General features: G+C 38.7%; 1 protein-coding gene across 4 annotated transcripts in view; it reads left to right on the top strand.

Moving 5' to 3' along the window:
• PLCB4 (phospholipase C beta 4) overlaps positions 1-24,766 on the top strand; it is a gene marked incomplete at both ends in the record, with an annotated part of 166,307 nt that extends 141,541 nt beyond the window's left edge. For 2 of the 4 annotated variants that reach the window (XM_080716780.1, XM_080716779.1), the window contains 8 exons: positions 3,677-3,792; positions 8,422-8,497; positions 10,326-10,501; positions 14,698-14,799; positions 18,272-18,329; positions 19,217-19,303; positions 22,502-22,538; positions 24,678-24,766. In XM_080716780.1, the coding sequence (XP_080572906.1) occupies positions 3,677-3,792; positions 8,422-8,497; positions 10,326-10,501; positions 14,698-14,799; positions 18,272-18,329; positions 19,217-19,303; positions 22,502-22,538; positions 24,678-24,766 (741 nt within the window). The remainder of the gene's footprint in view (positions 1-3,676; positions 3,793-8,421; positions 8,498-10,325; positions 10,502-14,697; positions 14,800-18,271; positions 18,330-19,216; positions 19,304-22,501; positions 22,539-24,677) is intronic. The other 2 variants (XM_080716782.1, XM_080716781.1) reach the window with 1 other exon arrangement.
• Between the last annotated feature and the right edge of the window lie 2,462 nt (positions 24,767-27,228).

Here is a 27,228-nt window from a genome sequence, read left to right as displayed (position 1 = left end):
AATGTACATCAACCAATAAATCTCTTCTTTTTTTTTTTTTTTTTGGTACTGGGGATAGAACCCAGGGGCATTCTTCCACCAAGCAGCACCTTCAGCCCTATTTTTTATTCTTTATTTTTGAAACAGGGTCTCATTGAGTTGCAGAGGGCCTTACTAAGTAGCTGAGACTATCTGCAAACCGCTATCCTCCTGTCTCAGCCTCCCAAATGCTGGGATTACAAGCGTGTGCCACCACGCCCGGCTAATCAATCTCTTCTTGAAATACCCTATAAGCCAAGAAAAAATTATCTTAAAAACTATATATGCAGGCTGAATGCAGCCCTTTGGCACAGCAACAACTTTAAATGAGTTAGATAATATGTCTGAGGAACCTACTAAAATCTGACATTCAGTTAAAGCTACTAGTTAAAAATTAGCTCTTGTTATGCAATCTATATAGCTAGCAATAATTAGTCCACTGTTAACCTCATTGTAATTCATGCAAAGACCTGGAGAAGAGATCCGAAATTCTGATAGGAAGCTGAAAGGGGCAAAGGTGCTGAAGCTCCCTACAGAGTCAGCCTACTGTTAATCTCTGAGATGCACACCTAGCAACCTGATTTACTCAAATTTTTTCAGCACTATCTGTGGTGTAAAGATTCATGTGCCTGGTCTCACTGGTCACATCAATGAATCGTAGCAGCAGGTTTCCCAAAAGAAGCTGAATTTATTTCTCAGACTTGCAAATTCAGCTGAAAGATTTTCATTATTTTACCCCAAAATGTCCCCACTAAGATTGATATGAAGTCAACACATTAATTTTGGTACTCTTATCCTGAATGAATTTTTAAAAACATCGTACTTCTTTGATAGTGTCTCATGACACCATCAAAAGAAAAAATCTAAAAGAATAAAATAAATGATACTTTTTTTTTTAGATGCAGTGAGCTGACAGAGCATTTTCTGGCTCCTTTGTCTTATAGAACTGGAAGCTGAGGCTTGACCAGAGAGTCAAAGGGAATCAATAATTAGGATCCCTGTTCTTTTCTGAACGAATTGATGTCCGGGGGCCAAATCATACTGAAATACTTCAGTAATCACTGCCTACCACATAAGGGTGGGGTGTGGAAAGGAACAGAGGACCATTTTTCAAAGCCATCTTTCTTTTGCCTTGTATTCACTGTAACCATTTTAATATAATATGCTTCTAATTTTTCAAGTTATTTGACATATACTAGGTAACCTTGCAACCCCTCAGCAACTCATAAATTCGGCTAGGCAAAGGTATCTTGCTCAGTTTTCTAACAAAGAACATTGAGATTTTGAAAAAAATCTATATGTGTTACATAAGATCACTTGGTTAATTATTGGCAGAGTTGAGACCAGAACCCAATGTCGTTTTGCTACCTCTAATGCTACTTTTTTTATTCATGTTAGAAATGTTTGCATATGCATCGAGCATCGACTTTATTCTTGGCTTTGTTACTGGTAAACAAAGAAGTTTGTTTTTTTTTTCCCCTGCCTTTGGGGAGCATTATCACATATGCTTAAGTCCATTAAGAACAGCTTTATGGTACAGGCTGCCTCAGTCCCTACATCTAATGGGGTTAATTAGGTTCATAGAATATGTTCTTAGGAAATCCTCTGTGTGAGCTTATTTCCAGTCTTAACATCCTTCGCTTTTCCTGTGCTCCTCCTGCATCTTTAAAGAAACAGTCTTCTCCATCCCTTTTTCAATGATGACTTGCAAGAGACATAAGAATGTGGCATCTCTACTATGTTTGGAGTCTTGCAGAAAATCCCTAATTTATTGTTTTAGGAATATTAGCCAAGCAGGATGATTTCCAAATCGTAGAGGGCTAGCAGCATTTTAGTAGGGGTTTTACAGCTCATCAGGAGCAGTTCTACACATTCAGGAATACATCCCTGTGTTACTGTGCTCCGGGAGTGCACAGTATAAAGGAATAAACTTGCAGGAAAAGTTTTATGGCTTAATTGATCTGATGCCCATGGCCACTCCCTGTATGTCATGAGTACTGAGTTGCATACATAGATTTGTATGCCATTCTATCTTGAAAATGATACAAAAGGCATTTAAAATATGGTTTGAATTAGATTTACTTTTAACCCTATCAGCTCAAGGAAGTAGGTGACTTATCCCAATTATAAAGATGAACAGACTTTTCCCAGAAATAGAGACCAAGAAACCTGGATTTAACCTACATGATGCCAATTTGCAAAAGCTCTGATTGAAATGTCTTTGCAACACAAAGATGCATACACTGGTAATATGGCTGTATCTGTGGGGTGTCCCAGTTACAAAGTAAACATGGCATTGTTACATATAACTCTTTGGCCCTGAATAACAGGAAGGTAGCATTACCTTTGGCCCCATCATTAAGTTTCTAGAACTTTCCAACTGGCACCACCCTCTTCTACTCCCTTTTCCAAAGACAAGAATGCTGAGACCTCATGCACCAATGCCCTGCTGAACAATTTATGTATAAATTAATTATAGATCTGTTAATTTACTAACAGAGCTGGAGAAATAAGAAAGTTTCATTAAAATTAACAATCCCTCCCCCTTGTGTATCATGAAATCGTTTAAAGACATTTATGAGTTTAGTTTGCTTGAAGCCAAGCCTATCTCAGGAAGAAAATTATGTTTGTTTTTAAGTCACTGGATACGTCTTTAAATAAGCAAAAGGAAATATGCCTGTGAGAGTGGTTATATAGCCCAAACATCTACCCATTGCGGTCTTAAATGCTGCTTGATTTCTTTAAGTCTCTCAAGAGTAAGACTAGTCTGCAACAGCAGTATCAGTTAGAGGTGTGTGATATGATTGGGCTCATTATCTCTGTGTTCAGGAGACTGAGCTGCCAACTAAATCTGATTCCATATAAGTCACTGGCTTAGCCAAATGCCTTTCTCATAGTCCATGGAAGAAATAATGTCTGTAGAAAAGGAGCTATTTTATTTGTAGCCTTAATTTTAGTGAGGAAGTGAAGCTGATCAGAAAGTATTCTAAATGTCGATGACACTGAAGGCCAGAGCTCCTGAACTTATCAGCTTCGTGAGTGCGAGTGTGTCTGGAAGGAACTCGGTAAAGGATCCAGTGAGGTAGATTAAGTTGAACCGACAGCAACAGCCACAGTGGTGTTTCTCCTTGTAGAATGATGGTTGTGGGGCACTGCAAAATGCATCACGTGCGAAAAACCCAAGTCCCATAATGGATAGTTGTATTTGGCAAACAAGTACAAATATGATGGATGAAATTAAGAGTTTGAGACCAGTGTGTAAAAGGGACAGTCAACGAGGTGTGTCAGGCAGCAGAAGATTGAGTAGGAGGAAATTACACAAAGCGTATTCGTAGAAGCAAGGACTCTGAGTGGCTGGCATTGCCTGCAGTGAGCAGGCTGCATTCTGAGGTTGGTGTGTCCATTGGACTGAGGCTGGAGATGCCTGTGAACAGGAAACTCTTGTGATGACTGGGAGACTGGAGTTCTACATAGTTCTCAGACTCATGAGAGCTGCTCAGGATGCCAGCCCTGCACTGTCAAATTAAACAAGGCATTGTTACATATATAACTCTTTGGCCCTGAACCCACAGACCGATACCATTACCTTTGTCTCCATTATTGAGTTTCTAAGCCCCCGCTAAAGGTCCAGCTCATAACCTCAGTTCTTCTCGCTCAGGAGCACAGTACCATGCAGAAGCTACACTGCACGCAAGTTGACAAAATCGTGGCGCAGTATGACAAGGAGAAATCAGCTCATGAGAAAATCCTGGAGAAGGCCATGAAGAAAAAGGGGTAATGCTGTCCATTCCCTTCTGAGGATGCTGTCCCTCTTGACACTTTTTTTTTTTTTTTTTGTCTCCTTACTACAGTTGACTGTTCAAGCCAAGGAAGAATTTAGTGTTGGCTCAGATTTCATCATCAAAAAGTATTCCTGAAAAATAAGGGACTCATTCAATCTGGCCCACTCGGGCATCATAACAGGACAAAGCATCAGTGGACTCTTTTTTGGTTTGGAAAAGGTCCTCTGCAGAGGTCCTGCAGCCTACTTATTCACTGTAATTAAGTTGTAGTAGGAAAAAAAATCTTAGCTACAAATAATTGGAAAGATACTTTCCTGCTCTGAGAATTGATTTTAACTTTTGACTTTATAAATAATTGTAAATGTACATAAAAAGTTGCAAAAATGCAATAGTACCCCCTTAACTGCAGTTTCACTTCCTGTGATTTAAGTTGCCTGTGCTCAAGCATAACCCCCAAAATATTAAAATATTAAATGGAAAATTTCAGGGAAAAAAGTCACAAAATAACTTTTATTACAGTATGTGTGTGTGTGTGTGTGTGTGTGTGTGTGTGTGTGTGTGTGTGTGTGATGCTGGGGATGAAACCCAGGGGCGTTCTACCTCCGAGCTACACCCCCAGCCCTATTTTTTATTTTTCATTTTTGAAACAGAGTCTCACTAAGTAGCTGAGGCTGGCCACGAATTTATAATCCTCCTGTCTCAGCCTCCCAAGTACTGGGATTACAGGCATGCACCACCACGTCTGGCTTATTACAGTTTATCCTTAAGATGGTTCTACTTTTCTATAAGTTATTATTGTTAATGTCTTACTGTGCATAATTTACAAAATCAATCTTACTGTAGGCATGCATGTATAGGAAAAATATAGTATAATTCAGGACTATCTGTGGTCTCAGGTATCCACTAGGGATCTTGGAACATATTCCCCTGTGGATCAGGGAATGCTGCTGTATTGAGAAGTTTCCATATCCTTTTTACTCAGTTTACCTAAATGTTAACATCTCCCATAACCATAGTACAGTTGTCAGACCACAGAATCAACCTTGACATCCATTAATCAAATAGTAGTGCTTTTTAAAATTCCCCAGTCTTTGCACCAGTGCCCTTTTCTCTGCTCCAGGATCAGTGCTGGAATTTCACATTGCATTTATTCTCTCCTCAATCTCCTCCAGTCTGTGGTCTACCCTCAGTCTCTATCTTTGCCTTTTCTTTCACTTGGGAAGAGCACCTACTGCTCAGTTAGTTTGCAAAGTGGCTTTCCTTTGGGATTTGATATTTTCTCCTGATGAGAGGAAGTCTGTGTGTCTTTGACAGGCAAACACAGAAACAAGGCTGCTTCCTTCTCAACTCATATTAGGGGTGCGCAGTGTTGGACTGTCTCATCAGTGGCATTAATGATCTGGGTCAGTTGGTTAAGGAGATATGGGACAGATTTCAGCATTGTAACATTAGCAGCTTTACCCTTTATAATTAATAAATATTTTCAGAAAGATGCTGTGGGATTATGCATGTACTCTATTTCTCTGAGATGCTGTGTATGGCCCAGCCTTGTCTTCCTTCTCTAGATTGCTCTAATGTTTAATCTCCTTCCTCAAATCCTTGCTGGTATTTTATTGTCTCCTACAGCCTTTGGCATGAGAGAAAAGGAGAAAAAGAATTACTTTCTCCTACCTGTCATTGTCATTACCCCCCCCTGCTCCTCCTCCTCCTCTTCCTCCTCCTCCTCTTCTTCCTCCTCCTCCTCTTCCTCCTCCTCCTCTTCCTCTTCCTCCTCTTTCTCCTCCTCCTCTTCCTCCCCCTCCTCTTCTTCCTCCTCCTCTTCCTCTTCCTCCTCTTTCTCCTCCTCCTCTTCCTCCTCTTCTTCCTCCTCCTCCTCTTTCTCCTCCTCCTCTTTCTCCTCTTCTCCTTCACATTTAAGTATTGTCTTCCTCTTAAAGACTTTAGTATGCGAGAAAAGGAGAAAAATAATTACCTAGGAGACTCTGAAAACAGAACTGATTGCATCTGTGTATAATTTCTGGTCCCAAAAGTCTGATTTTATTTTCCTTGAGGGCCAAATGACACTCAAGCAAATAATCAAGTAAATAATAAAGTACTGATGTGCTCAGATGTCAGGCCCCACTTTTGGAGAGGTACCTTCACTTTTGTTACAGTTTTGTTTTCCAGAAACATACAAATCAGGCATTAAGAAGAGTGCATCATAGTCTGTCTCTTGTTTTCCCTGTTGTTTTTGTGGTGTATCACAGCAGCAGAACCATTGTTTTGAAAACCTTGCAATGCATATTTGAAGTGAGTCAGGCCAAGTTCATGGCTCGTGTTGCCATATTGGTGGTGAATGTATTTTGAGGAGCTGTGACACTTCTAAACTTCTAACTTCCTTCCTTCCTTCCTTCTTTCCTTCCTTCCTTCCTTCCTTCCTTCCTTCCTTCCTTCCTTCCTTCCTCTGTTCAATTGAAAGATAGACATAAACCCTAACATCATGCTTTTAAGGAGCAAATTTTTGACAACTTATGATACTATCCAAAAAGAAACTTATTTTACTCAAAAGTAACTTTTTTCAAAAATGTTTTATGTATTTTTTTAGGATAACTACATTGAAATTTTCTTTCCATGTTTTTAAATCAAAATCTTTTTTAAGGAAATTTCAGGCTCAAGCACTGTAAGTTTTTGTGCGCAAAAAAATATCATAGTTTCCGAAATTAATAATACTGCCTCTAGAAATCAAAGAATGGATATCACTTTACTTCATTATTGTTTTTACTCTCAAAAGTAGAGTCAAAATGACGTTTGTTGTAAGTTGTTTCTCATCTAATACTTAGCCCCTGAGTCAGCCTTTTGAACAATCTTGAGACCCCTCAACAAAGTAAACCGTCATTTACCCTGAGTGTAGATGACACTGAAAAAAAAAAAAAATCTTCCTACAGATTTCTTCCTGAACTTTACTGCCAAACTCACACTGCCTCCAGGCTCTGCAGAGAGTGTTTTCCAAATACTTTAAATAATAGAAGTCTTAATAATAAATACATTAAAAGTTCAAAATCAGGCATCAAATCCTCTCCTTTGAAGAGTCATATCTGCCTAGACTTTTTATTCAAGCCAAATTGCTAAAATGGCCATGGAAGGGGGAAACTATTATAATCTTTGGGGCTTTCTAAGGCAAGATTCATTTCTAAAACAAATACAGATCACCTTTGACTTTAGATCATTCAGCATAGAATTTTCCAATTTTACGATGGTGTAATGGCAGTGTAGAATTCAGATCTTTTTCTGGACTAGCAATATAGTTTATATAGATTGTGATCTGTGGTACAATAATTCTTTGAGGCTGGGCAGCAGCTCCCAGAGAGCCACGCGGTCTCAGAGAAACAGCCTGCAGGGGATTTGGTTGCTAAGCCAAGATGTTTGGTAGGTTAGCTGGATTCGATGTATTTTCAAGCTTAATGGTATTTTCAGCTTATGCTATGCCTATTAGATGTGACTTCATCATTAGTCAAGACTCATGGTGAGAACAAAATAGAACATAGGAGCTTTATTCAAGTGCTCTGGAGCAGTGATCTAAGGACATAACTATGTCTCTCCTTTGATTTCTACTCAATGTCTTTGAGGTGACAGGAGAAAATGAATGAGGGGGAAAAGAAGGCCAAGATAAAGTTGGGAAAATTTCAAATTACAGAAATTATTTTGCATAGTTAGAGAATAAATATTATGATACAAGAGAAAAATGTATAATCTTGATTTTTAATATTACAGGAGTCCTTAGCTTATGTTAACAGATAGAACCATTGGTGAAAACCTATCATTGCATTTACTGTGAAAGATTTTGTCTATAATTAGAGGAATGTTTCTACCATGCCCCAAACTTAATGAATAGCAGACCAGAAACAGTATGCTCTGTGCCAGCCAATGAGAAGTAATAGACTTGATGAGAGAACTCAAAATTTTAGAGTTATGCGCCTCTCAGAGAAATGCTCAATTAATAATATAATGAAGCATTCTGATTTGGGCTATAATAAGCCAGAGCATACATGCTGCAGACAGAAGCTCAGGACCTGTCCTTGTTTCAGCAACGATATGAAAAGGAAAACATAATCATTGAAATAGGCAGTAATGGTTGCTGGGCAATTGCCTAGCCTGTATTTCTTATCCACAATAGAATAAGAAGCAAAAATTACCCTATGATGCCAGGAAATGCTATTTTCTTCCTCACTGGCATGTTTAAAAGACAAAAATCTGGCTTTGCAACCAAAAATGTAAGAATTGGAAATTCAAGGCTGAAGAGCTATTTTCCAGTCATCATCCCAAATAATATTTTATCAAATAAATGAAAAAATAGCTTGAAGAAAAATAGGAACCAAAATGGAAACTCTGACAACAGACCCTCAACAATGAAATAATTGCTAGGTCTGAAGTATCTCTTTGTGTAGTGGTTGAATTGAGTAATCATGATACAGATAATATTTTGTAAGGTGTGAATCTATTACTCGAGAAACTGATGCTGCCCAATGAGCCATGGTGGCATCCCATGTTTGATGAATATATTATCTTCATCAGAACGCTTTGTTTTGAAGGCCTGAGGGAACTGGAAGATATCTAATTTCTGGCATGCATTTGCAATTTTCAGGGGAAGTAATTGTCTTGAAATGAAAAAAGAAACAGAAATTAAAATTCAGACGCTGACATCAGATCACAAATCTAAGGTAAGAAAATGATCAGATTTATAGCAGAGACCCGGAAGACACTTTGCAGCTGTGTTGTGTTGTGTTGTGTTGTGTCGTGTTTTGTTTTGTTTTGTTTTGTTTTGTTTTAGCAGAGGTACCTGGCACCAATCTGGCAAAAACAGTAGCCTGGAACTGGTCTGAGAAGAAAGGGGATACAGGGTTCCTGTTTGTGCCAGGTTTATTGGCCTTGAGAAAAGTTGCTTATTGGGATATCTTTTCTGTCTTGTCTATGAAAATATGCTAACAATATTTATGTTGTCTGATACTGATGCAACCAGTGAAACTCAACTAAAAAGACTAGAAGAAAATACTGTTTAAAACACAGAATATACTTCCAGATAGAAGAAACACCAAGTGTCTGACAGAAAAGCACTGAAATTGGGGCTTGAGTACCTGTTTAAAATTTATGCCATCTCTACTGTGGAAATTGGGATGAGAGAAACCAGGGGTTGATGTTCTAAGACATGAGCCTAATAACTTGCATTTTTCCAAAATCAGGACAAAATAGGAGATTGAAAGACCTTAATTAAGATTATGGGCATTTGGAGACTAAAAGGCTAATGCTCAAGAAAGAATACAATTATTTCAGCAGTAATAAATTTGAAAGAAAAATATCTTAAAGAAAGCTCCCAGCTGTGGCTTTTGGTCTAACCAGCCAGCGTCCGTGTGCCTCTATGCAGCTCTTTTATCCGACACAGTAGCCCCGCAGCGTGCGTGCATCGACCACACTGTTCTAGATTAAGTTCTGGGTGCTGTATATTTTGTAGAATATAAACTCTTTGGAGGCAGTAATCTGTGTGTCTTTGAGAGCTGTTTCCCACTCTTTCCCTCCTTAAGTATAATACCCGAGAATTAATGCTTTATGTAGCCTGCCATGATTTTTAGATGCTTTGCCTAAACAAAAAAAAAAAAAAAGGAAGCCCTGGCAATGATATCAGTTTGCTTCTGCTTCATAATAAGCTGCCAACATTTAGTGCCTTAAAACAACTACCATTTACTAGCACACCATTCAGTGGGTCAGGAGTTGGGGCTCTGCTCTCCTGGGTGGTTCTTCTGAATTTGCCAGGCTCTCTCGTGTGCCAACAGGCAGCTGGGGGTTGGTTGCTGGCCTCACTTGTGTATCTGGTGGCTTCCTGGATTCTGGTTATCTTTTCCCATACTGTCTCTCAGTCTCCAGCAGGCTAGCACAGGCTCAGTCACAGGGGACCAAGCACAACAGAAGGGTAAGCTCCTTCCAAACCTCTGCTTGCATTACATTTGCTATGGTCTCATGGACTAAAGGCAGTCAGAAGATCAGCTATATTCAAGGAGGAGAAATAGACTTGAGATGTTGACAAGAGGATCCACAGAACAACATTGCAGAGAGTCTGGATACTGAAAGGGGAGGACTTTTTACCCCAGTATTTGTTAGGAATGGTGCAGTAAGTCATGATCCATGGATAAGAGCTCTCTGCTCATACCTGTTGCTGGGTAAAAGTGGAGCTGAAAAAAATACAAGGCAGTAAAGATAATTCTGATGCTACTGATCAAGGAGACTAAGGGCCGGGCACATCAGAGTGTGCAAGCAAAGCAGGAAGATAACGAGTCATGGTTAAGTATCCAGAACTAAAGCGATTGATTGGTGTTAATAATCAATGGCTTCCTGATTCCCATAGATTGGTAAACATTATTTTTGATGGTCTTAGATGTCTATGGATTCACTAGGTTAATTGGTGGGAGGGATTCAAAGTACATGAATGATATAGTACTTTCAGTCCATACCTGACCAGGAGCATTTCAGACAACACCACCTTCCTTCCCCAAACAGGTCAAAGAGATCGTGGCACAGCACACAAAGGAGTGGTCGGAAATGATTAACACTCACAGTGCTGAGGAGCAAGAGATCCGGGATCTGCACCTTAACCAACAATGTGAGCTGCTTAGAAAGCTGCTAATCAACGCTCACGAGCAGCAGACCCAGCAGCTGAAGCTGTCTCATGACAGGTAGGAGAGTCAGTCATCCCCAAAGGAAATGTGTGTGTGTGTGTGTGTGTGTGTGTGTTTGTGAAAGAGAGAGAGAATATACGTGTATATGTATGTGTGTGTGCACACTAATAAAATTAATAAAACCAGCTTGGCATTAAATGTTGAGATAGGAGGAGTACAAGTTGTTTAAGGCTATCCCAGCAACTTAGACCCTCAGCAACTTAGCAACACCTTGATTCAAAGTAAATAGGTAGCTATAGATATAGATATTGGTTCGGGCTATAGCTCAGGTAGAATGCCCTGGATTCAATCCCCAATGCCAAGAAAAAAAAAAAAAAAAGGCATAGGCTCTACCAGCAAAAAAGTATTGGCAATACGTAATTACATTAAAAGTGAAATCAAAGTAGCCAGGCGTGGTGGCGCACACTTGTAAATCTTCATTTTTAAAATCATCATCATCAGCCAGGTGTGGGGCACACGCTTGTAATCCCCACACTTGGGAGGCTGAGACAGGAGTTTCACACAGGTTCAAAGCCAGCCTCAGCTATTAGTGAGGCTCTCAGCAACTTAGTGAGACCCTGTTTCCAAATAAAACAGAAAATATGTCTGGGAATATAGCCTGGAGGTAGAAAGCTCATGGGTTCCATGCCTAGTACCACACACACACACAAAAAGTGAAATCAAAGTATAGGTAGCACTATATACGTACAAAAATGATCACATCCGCTGAGACCATGCAGCCCAGAGAAGGCCCACCTCCTGAGACTGGTCCTGGAGGCTTTGCAGAAAAGTAGTACTGGAGCTGGGCTTTCAAAGTGGATCTTGAAGAAGAAAAGAATCTGAGAAGAAGAAACCAACAGTGGAGCTCCTAGAGTTACTCTAGAGTTACTCCGATCACTCAGAGACTAACTTTGGAGAGAGCATCCTTTTTGCTTCTGTAATCATTAGGGCCTCTGTGAATTTTAGGAAGATGGGTCCTATTAAGAAACACCAAAGAAGTATCAGTTTACTTTGCCTCTTCCTACTTCAACCAAGTAAATATTGCATTTGAAATCCTGCAAAGGTTGTCAGACATAGTGGTACACACATCTGAAATCCCAGTACTGAGAAGGCTGAGAAAAGGAGAATTGCATGTTCCCAGCCAGCCTCAGCAATTTAGTGAGGCCCTTTGCAACTGTGTTTTAAAATAAAATATAAAGTAAGGATGGGGTATAGCTTGGGGTAAAATGTTCCTGGATTCAATCTCTAGTACTACAAAAAATAAATAAAATAAATGAAAAAGGTGAGGTGGAGCTAAGAGGTATAGTACCTGTTGGTTCAACTCCCCCCCAAAAAAAAGAAAAGAAAAGAAAAAAAGTACTGTGAAGATTGAGCTGTGCTCTTCCCTGGACAGAGTGTGTCTGTATCAGTGGCTTCTGGTTCTCACAGCCCTGTGGCAGCTTGCTTCCTACACAGGGCCCACCACGGGCCATGGTGTGGGTGTGCCAATGTACACAAAAGAATAGAAAGGAGAGGAAACATAAAAGCTTTGAAAATACCAACTGCATAATTGTCTGGCTGCATATCCCAATCCTCGACCTTATTTTAGAGTGATCAGTGGTGTCATTAGAAAATCAAGTCCTTTTGCCAACATTTCAAATCCTCCTTTGAGGCAACTGAGTGAGTTACAACATTCTGGGGGATAATAATTTCCTGGGGGATAATGTCCTGCACTCCACTCCGTGCAGTTGAAAGTATTCTAGCTGGTGGTATGGCATTAGAGGTTCCTTTTCTATCTTCCCTTAGACATGTTCTTGATTCACTATGCAAAATAATCTGTTCATCTTTCTGCTTGTGTTGTTATAATGTCTGAATTTAGGTGACACCTAAATTCAAAGATTCAAAGATTGTTTTTACAGCATAAGGCACTCTCGCCCCTTTCTTGGAATTGTTTTATTTGAAATGAGTCTCATTAAGTTGTCTAGGCTGGCCTTGAACTCAGGATCCTCCTGCTTCGGGCCTCCTGAGGAGCTGGGATTACAGGTAAGCACCACTGCCTTTAGCAGCCATAAGACACTTTTACAATCATTTTTGTAGTTGAATAAAGAATTAAAAATAGCCTCAAAAAGAAAGCATCATCTGAAAGAAATTTACTAAGTTAATTCTTGAATTTCTTAGGAAGTCATTTGAAAAAAGCATAAACTAGATACTAATATACCTTAAAAAATAAATCCAGTTGGGCGTGGTGGCGCACACTTGTAATCCCTGCGCTTGGGAGACAGAGACAGGAGGATTGCACAGGTTTGAAGCCAGCCGCTCTGGCTTAAGAGACCCTGTTTCCAAATAAAAAGTATATTAAAAAAAAATAGGTCTGGGAGTATAACCTGAAGGTAGAAGGGTTTCCAGGAACCCCAGTACCACCAAAAAAATAATAATAATAATAAATAAATAAATAAATAAATCCACAGCAGAAGTATCTTTCAAAGTAATAAGTGTTTAAAGATTTTTCTCAAATGCCTGCTGGTTGTTTTTCTTTTATGCTATGTCAACTGTAATTCTTGGTTAAAATTCCATGCTTTCTTAACATTTGTTAGCAACATTTGGTTATGAGTGTTTACTGAATGAATGAATGAATGAATGAATGAATGAATGATCAGTTTGTGAAACAGATTGTGAAAATTGTTGAGAGTGATTTCCCTGTGTCCAGAGTTTCTATGCATATCCCTGATGCTGTGGCTTTGAGGTGGCTGACTGAACAGCTCTCCATTTCAGGGTAGTCCCTCCTTTTCATGAAAAGCAAAACACTGTTCCTAAATTACTGGACTCACCAGTCTTGGGGGTGCATGCTTGTAATCCCAGCATTTGGGAGGCAGGACAGGAGGGTGAGGGTTCAAGGACAGCCTCAGCTGCTTAGTGAGGCCCTCTGCAGCTCAGTGAGACCCTGTTTCAAAAAATTTTTTTTTGTGGTACTGGGGTTCCTGGAAGTCCTTCTACCTCCAGGCTACACTCCCAGACCTATTTTTTTTATATTTTTATTTGGAAACAGGGTCTCTTAAGCCAGCACGACTGACTTCGAACCTGCGCGATCCTCCTGTCTCTGCCTCCCAAGCACGGGGATTACAAGCGTGCGCCACCACGCCCGGCTCAAAATTTTTATTTAAAGTCTATAAAAAAAATAGGCCTTTGGTGTAGCTCAGAGAGTCAATATCCCTGGGTTCCATCCCCGGTACCACACACACACACACAAAAAAAAATTACTGGACTCTTTGGCTCTCCAACTACAGCAAGTCTTCAAGGAGAGCTCCATAGATTTAAAACACCAAATTCTTTGTCATCACATCTGTTTTTGTCTTCTGATACCTTTATTGCACATATAAATGATTTATGTGAATGTCTGCCCTGCACAGATGCTTGTGCACACACACCAGCAGTCACTTGGAAGCTTACTATTTTTGCTTTCTTGTGCTTTCTAGAATCCCATTATTCTCTTTCACCCCCACAGGATATCAGAACCAGGAAGGTCCCTTGCAAGGGTTAAAATCCTGTCATCTTCTGGTCCATCTGGTCTTCAATAATGTGGGGGTGATGCTGAAAATCCTCCTTGTTTACACGCAGGATGTCTCTTCTCCACTGGCCACCACACCGCTTCAACACTAGGCTGCCCACCACCCCTCCGGGACCGGCAGCCACAGACCCTGGGCTCCTTCCCTCCTTTCCCAAAATACAAAATAACTCAGCCAGGTGTGGTAGCAACACTTGTAATCCCAATACTTGAGAGTCTGAGATAGGAGGATGGCAGGTTCGAGGCCAGCCTCAGCTACTTAGTGAGGCCCTCTTCAACTTAGTGAGAACTTGTTTCAAAATAAAGAATAAAATAAGGCTGGGGGTATAGCTCGGAGAGAGAATGCCACTGGGTTCCATCTCCAGTTCTGTGCCAAAAAAAAAAAAAATTCAAAATAGCTTAATGAAAGCATGAAAAGTGAACCCGGTCCTGTTATTACACAGAGAATTTGTTTTTGCTTCATATTTTTAAAATTATGGTTAACTATACATCATGTAAGATGTACTGCGGTGGCCATTTTTAAGCACTTGGCATTAAGTTACATTCACAGCGCCGTTTACCCATCATAGTGACCCACTTCTGTAACTTTTTATCTCCCTCAAGTGAAACTCGGCTCCCATTAAACACTAACTCTTCTCCTCTGCCTCCCCAATTGTTTGCATTTAATACATAGGGAAAGCAAGGAAATGCGAGCCCACCAGGCTAAGATTTCTATGGAAAATAGCAAAGCCATCAGCCAGGACAAATCTATCAAGAATAAAGCAGAACGGGAAAGGTAAGTGTGCGAACGCTCTCCGCAGGAATATCCATTGACTTGAAGCTGGTCTTGAAGCAACACTGACATGTCTCTGGGCACACATGCGCTTAACTGAGACACAGCACTGATGGCCGACTAATTCTCCCATTCTAAACTGCTATGGAGATTTACATGACTGCCCTAGAACGGTAGTCCCCAATGTCATCTGACTGCTTCCAACTGCAATAAAATAAAGTTGCATTCAATATATGTGTGCTCATGTATAAACAAAATTGTAATAGAATTTGATGTCATGATATAACTCTAAAGTAATATAGCTCCATCTTTCACATGTTTTGTTGGGTCATCCTGCATGTGACTCACCAGCCCAGGTGTAAGAACGTCCCTTCTGAATGGGGCGTTCTGAATTGCAGAGGGCAGTGCAGTCTTCTTCCTTGGATTTGTTTTCAACTGTCCTTAAAATCAGGGATTATCTTAAAAGCGCCTATCCCAGTTTTCTGGTTTAACCTTGTGGTAGGTAAATTTTCTGGAAAGACAGACAGTCTGGTTACATGTAATTTACTAAGAAAGGGATCTTTGGTCAGGCAAGATGGCACATGCCTATAATCCTAGAATTGGGAGACTAAGACAGGAGGATTGCAGGGTGAGGACAGCCTCAGCAAATCCTCAGCAACCTAGTGAAACCCTGGTTCAAAATTAAAACATAATAAATAGAGAGGGCTGGAGGTATAGTTCAAAGGTAGAATGTCACTAGATTCAATCCCCTGTATTTCAAAAAACAGAGAAAAGAGAAAGGGAGGAAGGAGGGAGGGAAGAAAGGAAGGAAAGAAGGAAGGAAGGAAGGAAGGAAGGAAGGAAGGAAGGAAGGAAGGAAGGAAGTTAGTTTTAAGTAAAGAAAGTGAAGGATACAGGAGCTCAGTAGGGCTGTGGTATCAGCTAGGGTCCCCTTGTGCCCGATCCCAACCTCTGGAATATACATTACACAGGGATCTGTCCCTAACTGAAGCAAGGGTGTCTGGTTTTCATAGTTCAGTCATTGGCTGCTGAATGTTGAGGGCAAGGTATGTGTCTTTTAGAGATGGTGGCAGGTGCAAGCTTTTTAACTGCAGCTCATAACAGGGATCTGAGGGCACATCCTTCGCCACGATGCCCAAGAGAAACAGCCATCAGCACTTAGTGCCCAGGAAGGGAAAATAACTCTTTTGCCTTCTGTGCTCACCCTCTGCCTCTGAAAATGCTGTCAGCTCCGTAACCAAGAGCCTTGGGTTAGTGCATTAGCAGTTAGGGACAGCAGGCTTCCCTGTCCCTGGAGGAGGAATACCTAGCCAGAGGTGGCTTTTGGTCTGAAGTCTGTGTACCAAGTTTGGCCTGAAAGACTTTTATGCTACAGAAAGTACAGGATGCTCTGAGCATGATAAACCCACAACACGAGTGGAGAAATTCAGGTCATTCCTCTGTGAACCACAGGCTGAACTGCTAAAGGATTTGTAACTAAAAAGGGAAGCCTCCACGTTGGCCTTCCTCTGCCACCCGGCCTTCTCTGGATATCTAATGTTTCATCCCTGTTTCCAACACACCAAAACTATGGTCCAACTACCTGGATATCTTTGATTTTTAGAACACATTTCAATTATTGAATGATATACTAAGTACTGTTAAAAAAAAACAAGTATATAAAATATAAAACATATAACACATCTTTTGTGCTGAAAGTTTGTTTGAATAAATACCATTGGAAAGTAATGGGCCCAAAAGAGGATGTGGAATTCCATGATAATTTTGACCTGGAGATGAATTGGCCTTTCACCACTTTGACCAATCCAATTTTGAATCAATGTGGAAAGTTATTTTTGTCTCACAATAAGAAGGCTCTAGAGAACTTGTTAATCATTGGTACCAATGCCTGTTCTCACCATGATGTAGTATGTCACCAGTTCTTGTTTACCTTTAAAAGGTGCCAACCTCTCAATGTTATTCTCAGAGAAGGAACTTGGTTTAAATGTCTTATATACATGAGAATCTTACCATCTTTTTCAGCTCAAAAAAATATCAAAAATCCCAGCCATATAAAGAAGCCTCATCAATTTGAATTGTTTTAGACTGTCTAAAGAAGCAAAATAAAGAATTAAGCATGATAAATGTGCTAATTACCAAACATTTCTATCATTTCCTTTTCAAATATGTTACATAGTGGGCTTTAGCTTGACTTAGGTCAAATAATCTTTAATTCTAAGTTATAGCTAACTCAATTAGCAAATATTTAAAACTTATTTTCCTTATTTTGACATTTATTTAGTGTAACTTGGTATCTAGTGAAAGGTGGTTCCAAAGCAACAAAGCTTGTTTAAAAAATAATAATTTTTGTGGGCCAAATGTTTAATTATCTTTCTCCTAAAACTGAGAAATAAAATTAAAAATGTATCGAAGCACTAAGAAAGACATAGGGACTAGTAAGTATACTATTCTTAAATCAAAGACATTAATAGAAACAAAACATCATTTATAACTGTGGCAAGGAGAGCCCTATTTATCAACATACAAGGTAGCTAACATGACATTTAGGTAAAAAACATAGCCTAGGTGTGTATATTCTTTAGATATGAACATTAATGAGCTGAACAGTAAAGAAGGTAAAAAGCAATAAGCAGAGTAAGCCCAAAGATATCAGACAGAAAGAAACAATAAAAGGCATAAATTACTAAAATAGAAAAAAAGCAGTAGAAAACACTCACAAAAATTGTGGTAGTGTTATTGGAAATACTCTACCAAAAAAAAATAGTTTTTGTTAATGAAGTGAAGATGTGATAGTTTGTTTATAAGTGGAAAAATCCATACAACAAATAAAATAATGGAATAGTTTAAAACAGGGCTTTACAATTTGTGACTAAATAAACTAAAGAAAGAAACCTAGAATATGCTACTTTGGGGGTAAAATTTAAAAACACACAAAGCAATACCTACAGCATCAGCATCACCAGGGGGCTGGTTAGAAAGGCACATCAGGGCAGGACTTTGTGGGGGGTCCAGCAGTGTGTGTTATTGATGGCACCCTGGGGTGATTTGTATGCACAGGAAATTTGGAGAAGTCCTAAAATACATTGCACATGGACATATACATTTACAGTTTAAAATATTAAAATGTGGATGAGAAAGCTCACACCAAATTCAGAACAGTGATTCACACTTCTGGAGAGAGAGGAAGCAGGAAAAGAGAATTGGGAAAAGTATAAACGGAGTCCTAACTAAATCTGTTACACTTTATTTCCTTTGAAATGAGATCACAGCAAAAACCTTAATGTTGATTAGTCCGAATGATGTCTATTCAAATTTTTTTTGTGTTTTCTCTGTATGTCATATATTTGAAAATGCTGTAATAAAAAGGAGTATTAATCCTATCTAAATAATTAAATAAGCATAGCTGATTCTTATTGCCATAACTTAATTACTTTCCAATAGCCGTGCTAACTTTTCTTGTGTCTATTATTTTTAGGCGAGTCAGGGAATTAAACAGCAGCAACACTAAAAAGTTTCTAGAAGAAAGAAAGAGAGTAAGTATGATATATTTAGAGAGAGACACCTTGAAAAAACTGTAAACAGTAACTCATGCTTAGATACCAACTTTCTAACTAATTTGTTCAACTTTTCTATACATTAAACATTCCATCTTCACTGTTCAGTAAAAACTAATCACACTTATTAATGTCCTTACGGTAATTATTTGACACCAACTTATATAAAAAATTAAGACTGGTATCAGTCATGCATGAGTATTATTTTTTCTTTTCTTAATTTTATTAGGGAAGATCTTCCTAATGAGAATTATAGATTTAGGAGCCAGGCGTGGTGACACATGCTTGTAATCCCAGTACTTGCGAGGCTGAGGCAGGAAGATCCGGGTTTGGGGCCGGCCTCAGCTACTTAATGAGGCCCTCTGCAACTTAGTGAGACCCTGTTTTAAAAAAATCAGACTGGGTGTGTAGCTGGGTAATAAAATGCTCCTGAGCTCAATTCCCAGCAAACACACACACACACACACACACACACACACACACACACACACAATAGATTTAAACTTTTCCAGTTTTCTGACTTTTTTATTTTTTTGAATTATGATGTCTATCACTGAAATTATAAATTTATAAATCATTCTTCATCCATAAATTTTAAGATTATCATCCATATTTGTTTTTTTTTTTTTTTTTTTTTTTGGTGGTACTGGGGTTCCTGGAAGCCCTTCTACCTCCGGGCTACACTCCCAGACCTATTTTTACATTGTTATTTGGAAACAGGGTCTCCTAAGCCAGCGCGTGTGGCTGGCTTTGAACCTGCGCGATCCTCCTGTCTCTGCCTCCCAAACGCGGGGATTACAAGCGTGTGCCACCACGCCCGGCTAGATTATCATCCATATTTATCTGAATTTTTTTTCTGTTTTCAGCTTGCAATGAAGCAGTCCAAAGAAATGGATCAATTGAAAAAAGTCCAACTTGAGCACCTAGAATTTTTAGAGAAACAGAATGAGCAGGTATTTTACTTAAAATACATAAAACCATGCAGGCAGAGAGTCTGTGCAGCCCAGGGACCCTACTGCTAAAGCCGGTGGCCCAAGTAGGGTCATGGGAAAGGGGCTAGCAGCATTTGCTGCCCAATTAACTGTATTTTCTCCATTTCATGCAAAAAGAACAAAAAGTATCTTTTTTGAAGTGGCTGTGGAGGAAAGGATCATCATTTGAATATAGTATGAAAATCCTAAGAACCACATTAGTAGAAGTGTATGGACAAGAAAATAGGGGTTACAAAGTAACCTCATTTTTATTTAGAGTTTTATAATTTTCAAGCTACAGGCAAGTAGTATTACATTTTAAAAAACAATTAAGAGAAACCACCTATTTTCAATGTTAACCAGAAATGAAATTATAAAACCTTCCTATGGCATATAAGTGAGATCCATAAATCTATAAACCACCCAGTGTGCCTGGACACCACACTCTTAGTGTTTTCTCCCAGCAAAACATTAAGAAAAGGAGTACACACAAATAGCTATCCAAACTCCAACTGTACAATTAATTACCAACACCAGAATTAATGCATTTTCCCCTGGAGCATGCTACAGGTGGGCTCTGTTGCAGATGGGCCCCAGACCAGCAGCCATCAGATGCCTTTCAGAACAACATTGCAACTTGATGGAAGTGCCTCCAGCTTACACGGCAACATGGCCGTGAGGAAGGGATTACACTTCAGACTCTTCTCAGTTTAGATTTCACTCTAGTTGTTCTTTCTAGAAATTTACCTCAATTTAGAAACTATAAGGAAATTTCAATGAAATAGGTACTCGACTACATTGTTCTTTCTGATCCTTTCTCATCTATAAATCAATCCTATTTGAGGTCTGTTTATTCGAAGTAAGTAGTTCCTATTAAAGAATGCATGAGTAGGAATTACGTTAAAAAGTACCTTTAAGAAAGTAAAACAAACTGGGCGTGGTGTGGCACACCTGTCATCCCAGTACTTGGAAGGCTGAGATAGAAGGATCGGGTGTAGGTTCAAGGCCAGCCTCAACAATTTAGTGAGGTTCTCAGCAACTTAGAAAGACCCTGTTTCAAAGTGAAAATAAAAATAAAATAGAGCTGGTAGTATAGCTCAGAGATCAAACACTCCTGAGTCCAATCGAAAAGAAGGAAGGATTTTTTTTTCTGTATTGCAAGTAGATAACAAATTCAACTTCTGGTTTTCAGATTCTTTATTTTTGGGTGGACAGAAGAAAGATTTATCAATATACTTCTGAGTCATGTTTCACATTTCTTTTTCTGCTAAGTACTTCTATTCATGATCCCCAAGGGAAACAATCACTACCTGTTTGCTGTCCTATAAGCCCAAATCTTTTGACCAATTCATAGGTACATTGCATTCTGGTACAGGTTATGTAACTTGTGTTTTTACTCTTAAAGTGCTTCCCAGAAAGTGTTTCTATGGAAACGTGAGATATTGAGTAGGGTTACAGCCATCATCTCCAAAGCTTTTGAACCCACTTTAGTAATTCAAGGGTAGGTGGGGATGAAGATGCTCTTGAGAAGGCCTTTTTTTTTTTTAACAAAAATTCTTCTTATAAGAAGGGCACATCAAAAAGGTAAGATGCAAGGTACAGTTATGTTTTAACTATCTAAATTAAGAAAGTACTTAGAAACGATCGTGTTGCTTAGCAACAAGTTTGACTAAAGAATGTAAATGTGTGCTAAAAATTACTCATCGCTACAATGGTGGCGTAGAGCAGAACAAAAGAATTCAGTTTTCTAGTGTTACTAGTTTCAGAGCCAGAGTAAATAAAAAAATCAGTTTCTGAGTTTTTATATTGATGCATGGGTCATTCAAACTACATTGGAAGTCTTGCATTAAATTACTGAATTAGTAATAGTTGTTTATAGAGAGAATGCTGGCTTTTTGCTCCTCAAATTCATAGAATACTTTTAGGTATGTCACAAGTAATATCTACCACCCACAACTGATACTTTAAGTCACCAGAGTTTAGGAAAGCAGAGAATATGAAAATCCTTGAGTCTTGATGAAGACTTAATGAAATTGAAGGAAAAGAAATTAAAGATGTCATTTTGAACCTTGTGGCAAATATAGAATTTGGATTTGAATTTCTCTGTTATGTTTTGCTTTACAAATGTGGCCTGTTCTGTAACAAATCAAATCCCAGGTCTTTCTAGTGTTTTGATTATTTATTTATTTATTTAAAGGTCAGGAAGTGCTCAATTCACGGTTCCTTATGGTATAACACCATTGTAAGCATAGGCCAAAAGATACCTTGATTTCCTTTCTTCCCTCATAAAAGACAAGGTCTGGAACCAATTCACAATCAATTAAACATTAGCAAATATCAATTACCTGTCTCCAGACAATTTTTAACTTTTAGAACCATCTCCCAAACTATTGTTAAGCCCCAAGACTTCTGTTTCTAGGCCAAAGTAAAATTAAAGATCATCTCATAATATTCCTCTTTATGGCTTCTTACTGCTAAACTCTGACCTTATTCCTATACATTCTCTCAAGTGCCCCCAAACCGCACACCAATGCCAAAATAAAACATGGGTGAATCTATGTAATTAACTAGACCAGTGTCAAGGACTTTGTAAGAAACAACACAAGCAGCTTTATGTTTGGTTCCTTATCCTTGATCCTAAGTTCATATGTCCTCTGCAAAGCTACCTGATGGCCTGGTCTACTTGGCCAGTCAATAATTCACTCCAAACTCCAAAGGCCAGGGAGTTTTTTCTTCCTCTGTTTTCCCTATAGACTTCTCAAGACCTCCCAGCCACATAGTATCTCATCCATCTTGACATGTGCCATTTCAAACATTAATAACTCCATTATTGTTGCACTCAAGTCTTCAAATTGATTTTTTTCATCAATTTTATCATTTAATAAAGCGAGGTAAAGGGTTCAGCTAAAGGTTGGGTTCTCTGCTAGCCACTATGAAAGAAAAGTTCATCCTGGGAAAATAGGCATTAGTTGTATGTTTTGTTTTTATTTATTTATTTTCTGTTGAGATCAACTTGGGAAAAGTTTGTCATAGATGGGTGTGTACATGTTTTATTCTTAGCATTTTTGCTTTTCTGTATAGAGTTTTGCATTCATTTCTCAAATTCACTTCAATACTCATTTATTTTCTTTGTTTCGTATGTATGACTCAATTTTGACATTACTATTTTTGTACAAACAGCTTTTGAAATCCTGTCATGCAGTATCCCAAACGCAAGGTAGGCCTGAGACTCTGATGAGCAAGCTACTGCTTTCCCTCTCTCATACTTTCTGTGCAGTCCCCGCTGATGAATCACACCTGGTCAGAACTAATATGTTAAGGGTTTGAACTTCAAGGCTTGACTGTTTCATGCTTGGGTTTCTGATGTAATCTTTCACCTGAAATACCCCAAATCTTTAGACAATTATTTCTCATGGCATTTTAGCCAGCTTTTCCAATTGCAGATCTGGGAAATAGGTCATGGTAATAAGACAACCCAGACATCAATAACAGTGGTTATATATGTGTTATGTAGAACCCCTCCCTCACAAAGCTAAGACTGGGGCACAGAATCACAAATGTTAATATGACTCCACCTATTTTTTTTTAACTCACCTCACTGCACATTGGTTGTTTTTAATGACAAAGAGCCATGGTCAGTGTGTAGCGATAATATGCAATGTCTTCTGCCATGTTCTCTGCTAAGTTAAATCTCCCAAGGATCCTAATTACCCCTCTTAAAGTGACCATATAATTTATTGTTTGAACCAGAAACAAGGAATTATTGTGAAAGGAAACATTGCTCATAATAGCCAGGCATATGATGGAATTGTCGCAGGCAAATGGAAATGAATGGTCACCCTGCTTATGCAAGAGCTTAGCTCTCAGAATGATCTATTAATGTCATGCAATGATGTTCAGTATTGCCCTTAACTGCTAAAGGGGGAGAAGTCTAGAGAACCTTTTGTAACTACTTGCTGAACTTCAAGTTAATTAGTTTCCAGTGGTGATAATGTTTCATCATCATTTTTATGAATACTGTTTGTGTCATGGTTTCATGTTTGTATATTTTTCTCCATTTCTTCATTTTTCTATTAGATGTATTTACTATATGTCATGCATAAAATATGATCTGGGTAGAGAGGACCTTTCAGCCTAAATGTATGCAGATATAATTGTTCATTGTTTCTATATCCATCCTCACCAAAATTAAATTGAAAGCTACAATATAAGAATAATTAAAAAAACACTGTATGACTTATGGGTTAAACTAATTTTGTCACAGGACTTTATTTAGAAAACTTATATTCATCCAGCATGATCTAGAGTTGACCAAACCCTCCTTCTGACCTCCTTGTTTAGTTAGAATACCAAAGCAGACGCAAAAAATAGTGCCAGAGCATTTAGAATCTTCCTCTGACTTACACCTTTATGCCTCCACTTCTCCATTGCGACTTGCCCTTTATTTCAGGGTGTCAGTGAAAAGGGGAAAGGGTGCCTTTTCTTCTCTCCAAAGGTGTGTGCAGTTGGGATGGGCAGATCATCTAGGCAGTAGTTGTAGCTGGAAAGTAAAAGTTGAAATGAACTATCTGATTTTCCTTATGCTGCCCAGGAGCTATTACCTCTATCTGACCCCTTCCCACCTCTCAAAGAAGCTGGTTATCCTAATGACAGTCTTAATTCATAAGATTGAACTCGTCACAGCCGACTTCCTGGCAGTTCATAAAAATAAATTGCCAGAGAAGGAGCAAGAACCCCCAGGGATACAGCTTGAACATTGAGACTCCTAGAACCCTTCATGTTTCTGCAAATGTTTAAGAATGCTCCTGTTCTATTTACAGGACACTTCTACCAGCCTAACATAATATGCTCTTACTTGACCTTTTCCAGCAGTTAGATTCTTTGAAAGTTATTTTCAAATTTTAGGCAATTGGGGGAGTAAATTTGACAAAAGCAACACTTGTTCTAAAAATGATAACATTGTCCACACACAGTCAAGGCAGTGTGTCCGACTGTAAAAACTAAATCCAACACTTTGATGTGACATAGTCTTATCAGGTGACTGGCTCAACTTCTTCTCAAGTGGTTTTCCTGGTATTAGGTAGAGCAGTTATTTCCAAACTTGAGTGTGCATAACAGTTTCCTGGAACTCTTGTAAAAATGCAGATTTGAATCCAGTAGGTCTTCTGATCTTTCGTATTTCTGAGATCCTGCATTTCTTCGAGGTCCCAGGGAATGTTGATGCTGCTGGTCCATGGACAACACCTTGAGTAGGATATAGTAAGGATATCAGCTTAAGGGGAGCAGAGAGGCCAGAGTTGTTGAATGCCTTTGGGACAGGATTCCAACATGTAAGGCCATGTTTCTGGTGTTATAGGCGAAGGAGATGCAGCAGATGGTGAAATTGGAAGCCGAGATGGACCGCAGACCAGCAACAGTAGTGTGAAACTCCAAAATGCAAACTGAAGCAAGAAAACCACAAAACATCAAAAGATCACTCCCAACTTCTGGACAAAACATCCACGGACGAAAGCTATTTTCTTTTGTGTTTCCTTTATGTGTAGACAAGATGTTACCTGAAATCACAGAGACTCAGAATGACTTATGGATTTCCATTTAACGATTTGCGTATTGAAGTTTCTTTACCAACCCAAAGTAGCTGCAAATCTACAAAAATCTCCTGTTCCAATAAGGCAGAGTTTAAGTGTTGATAATACAACTTAAACATGTTTGCTGTGAGAAACCATCACAAGTAAATGAGCTTGGTGTTAACAACTCTGCTTTGTGGTGCATTTAGAACATGTTTGAGTGGCAGCAAAAAAAAAAAAATAGTGCATTAGCAGTTTAATAGCAAGTGCATGCACTAGAACAAAACAAAAACTCTGTCTACAAATTTATTAGCAGAAGTTGTGGTCTGAAAGACAAATAATTTTGCAGAATTTTTCTCTAAGTTACCTCATCAGTAAGTGCCATGTCTTTACCATGCTGTAAGAAGCTAATTTCCTGTAAAAGTTGTGGAAATTATTAGAACAATATAGAACAGAAGAGTGTACCTGTGCCAAAACTCATCACTGCTCAAAGGGAAACTCTGTTAGGTCCATTCAAGGAAGTTTACACCTGGCACTGCATTATAGGAATTGCTTCAGCAGATTCCAGATATTATAATTCACTATTACACCATAATGATTGTGAAGTGGTTATTGGCAAACGTTTGTAAATGTGACCATGTATAAAATATTTATACTTCTTAATTCACACTGTCATAGAGCAAAATCATCTAAGCATTGCCACAAGACAAGATTAGTAAACAGGAATACTAGAACTATGTTTTGCATGATACACAAGCACCAGTTAAGACTAACTCATTCAGACACAATTAACCTAATGCCAAATCAATACTGGTTAAATAAATGTATGGCACAGAATATAATTTGACTACCAAGACTTTTAGCATACTGAAAAAGTCTATATATATGTGTATATGAATTATGTGGGCATTCTTGATACTTCAAGTTCTAGTTTGAAAAATACATAACTAATTTAATTTTACACAAAAATATTTATGCAGATTTTCAGAATTTCATATCAGGAAATACCTTTTTATGTCTGTTAAATATCCAAACAATTTGCTACAGTGTTACTTTGCATGGTCTTTCTGCCTGCTGTCCTCTTGACGCAGACAGTGCATGAAGAAGTTTAACACTGGGACCCGAGCCACGGCACTAAAGCCTGGAGCGCATGGAGACCTGGTAGCCTAGAACCAATCAGATCACTGATGTTAGGGCACAAAACGCCAACTGAATTGTTGTATATGCTTGTACAAATCGATCCTGTGTGTTCCTCTTGAACAAAGCAGAGAAAATGATGACGCCGTCAATATCGAAATTCAACTTCCAACTTCTCTAATAAAAAATGAAAACACATCTGACACTGGTCAGAGTATTTTCTTCCAGGATGCTTTCTCATGAGCTTGTTGCCTTGTTCTTGAATAATGACTTTATTATTTCCGAAAAGGACTTAGTTTATGCTCCCAACATGCCCTCCCCACAATAACACAAAGCACACTGATTCTACTTAGCTTACTCAGGCAATGGACTTGATTTTTCTTTTTCTTGCATTTATTATTTGAGCTGTCTTCATTAAAATGTCTTTGGTTCCCACCTCCCTTATCTGTAAAATAAGGAAGACAGATTACACATCTTTTAGCACTAACATGTGAAAAAAAAAGTGGTTAAATCCCCACTTAGATTGTCAATTTTCAAAGATTATGATTGGCTTCTCTTCATCAAATCAAATGGCCTCATCCAAGAGCTCAGGTTAAGTCCCCTTCTAAAGTCCTTGCCAGAGTCACTTGACTCTTCCTGTCTTTGCTTTTGAGAACTACTAATTTCCCCCCTTTTTGATCATTTCATATCTGCTTTTCATCCCCTTCCTCCATCATAAAAAGCAATTCAAAAAAAGAAAGAAATCTTTCTTTTCCTTTTTTTTATTTTTTGTGGTACTGATGATTGAACCTCGGGGAATTCTATATCCAAGCTACACCCCCAGCCTTATTTTATTTTTATTTTGAATCAAAATTTTATAGGTTGATGAGCGTGCCACTACTTGCTTAGGCTGTTCTCAAACCTTCAATCCTCCTGTCTCAGCCTCCCTAGTACTGGGATTACAAGTGTATGTTTTTCCATGGGTGTTTGATTTATTCATATATCTTCAATTTATATTTATCTGCACATATTCTAATCTATGACTTCTTCCTTGATCATCTTCCCCTAAGCTCTGGTTTTTTTTTCAGATTGCCAAGTGTTAAATAAACAGCCCATGTGCAAATTGCATGTAATTAATTAGAGAGAGAGAGAGAGAGAGAGAGAGAGAGAGAGAGAGAGAGAGAGAGAGAGAGACCCACTCTCCATCTGTCCTCTCCCATGATT

This window comes from Muscardinus avellanarius (assembly GCF_963383645.1).
Source record: "Muscardinus avellanarius genome assembly, chromosome: 19".
NCBI classification, from domain to species: domain Eukaryota; kingdom Metazoa; phylum Chordata; class Mammalia; order Rodentia; family Gliridae; genus Muscardinus; species Muscardinus avellanarius.
Note: the sequence above shows the minus strand (reverse complement) of the source record. Positions and strands in the feature narration are given on the sequence as shown.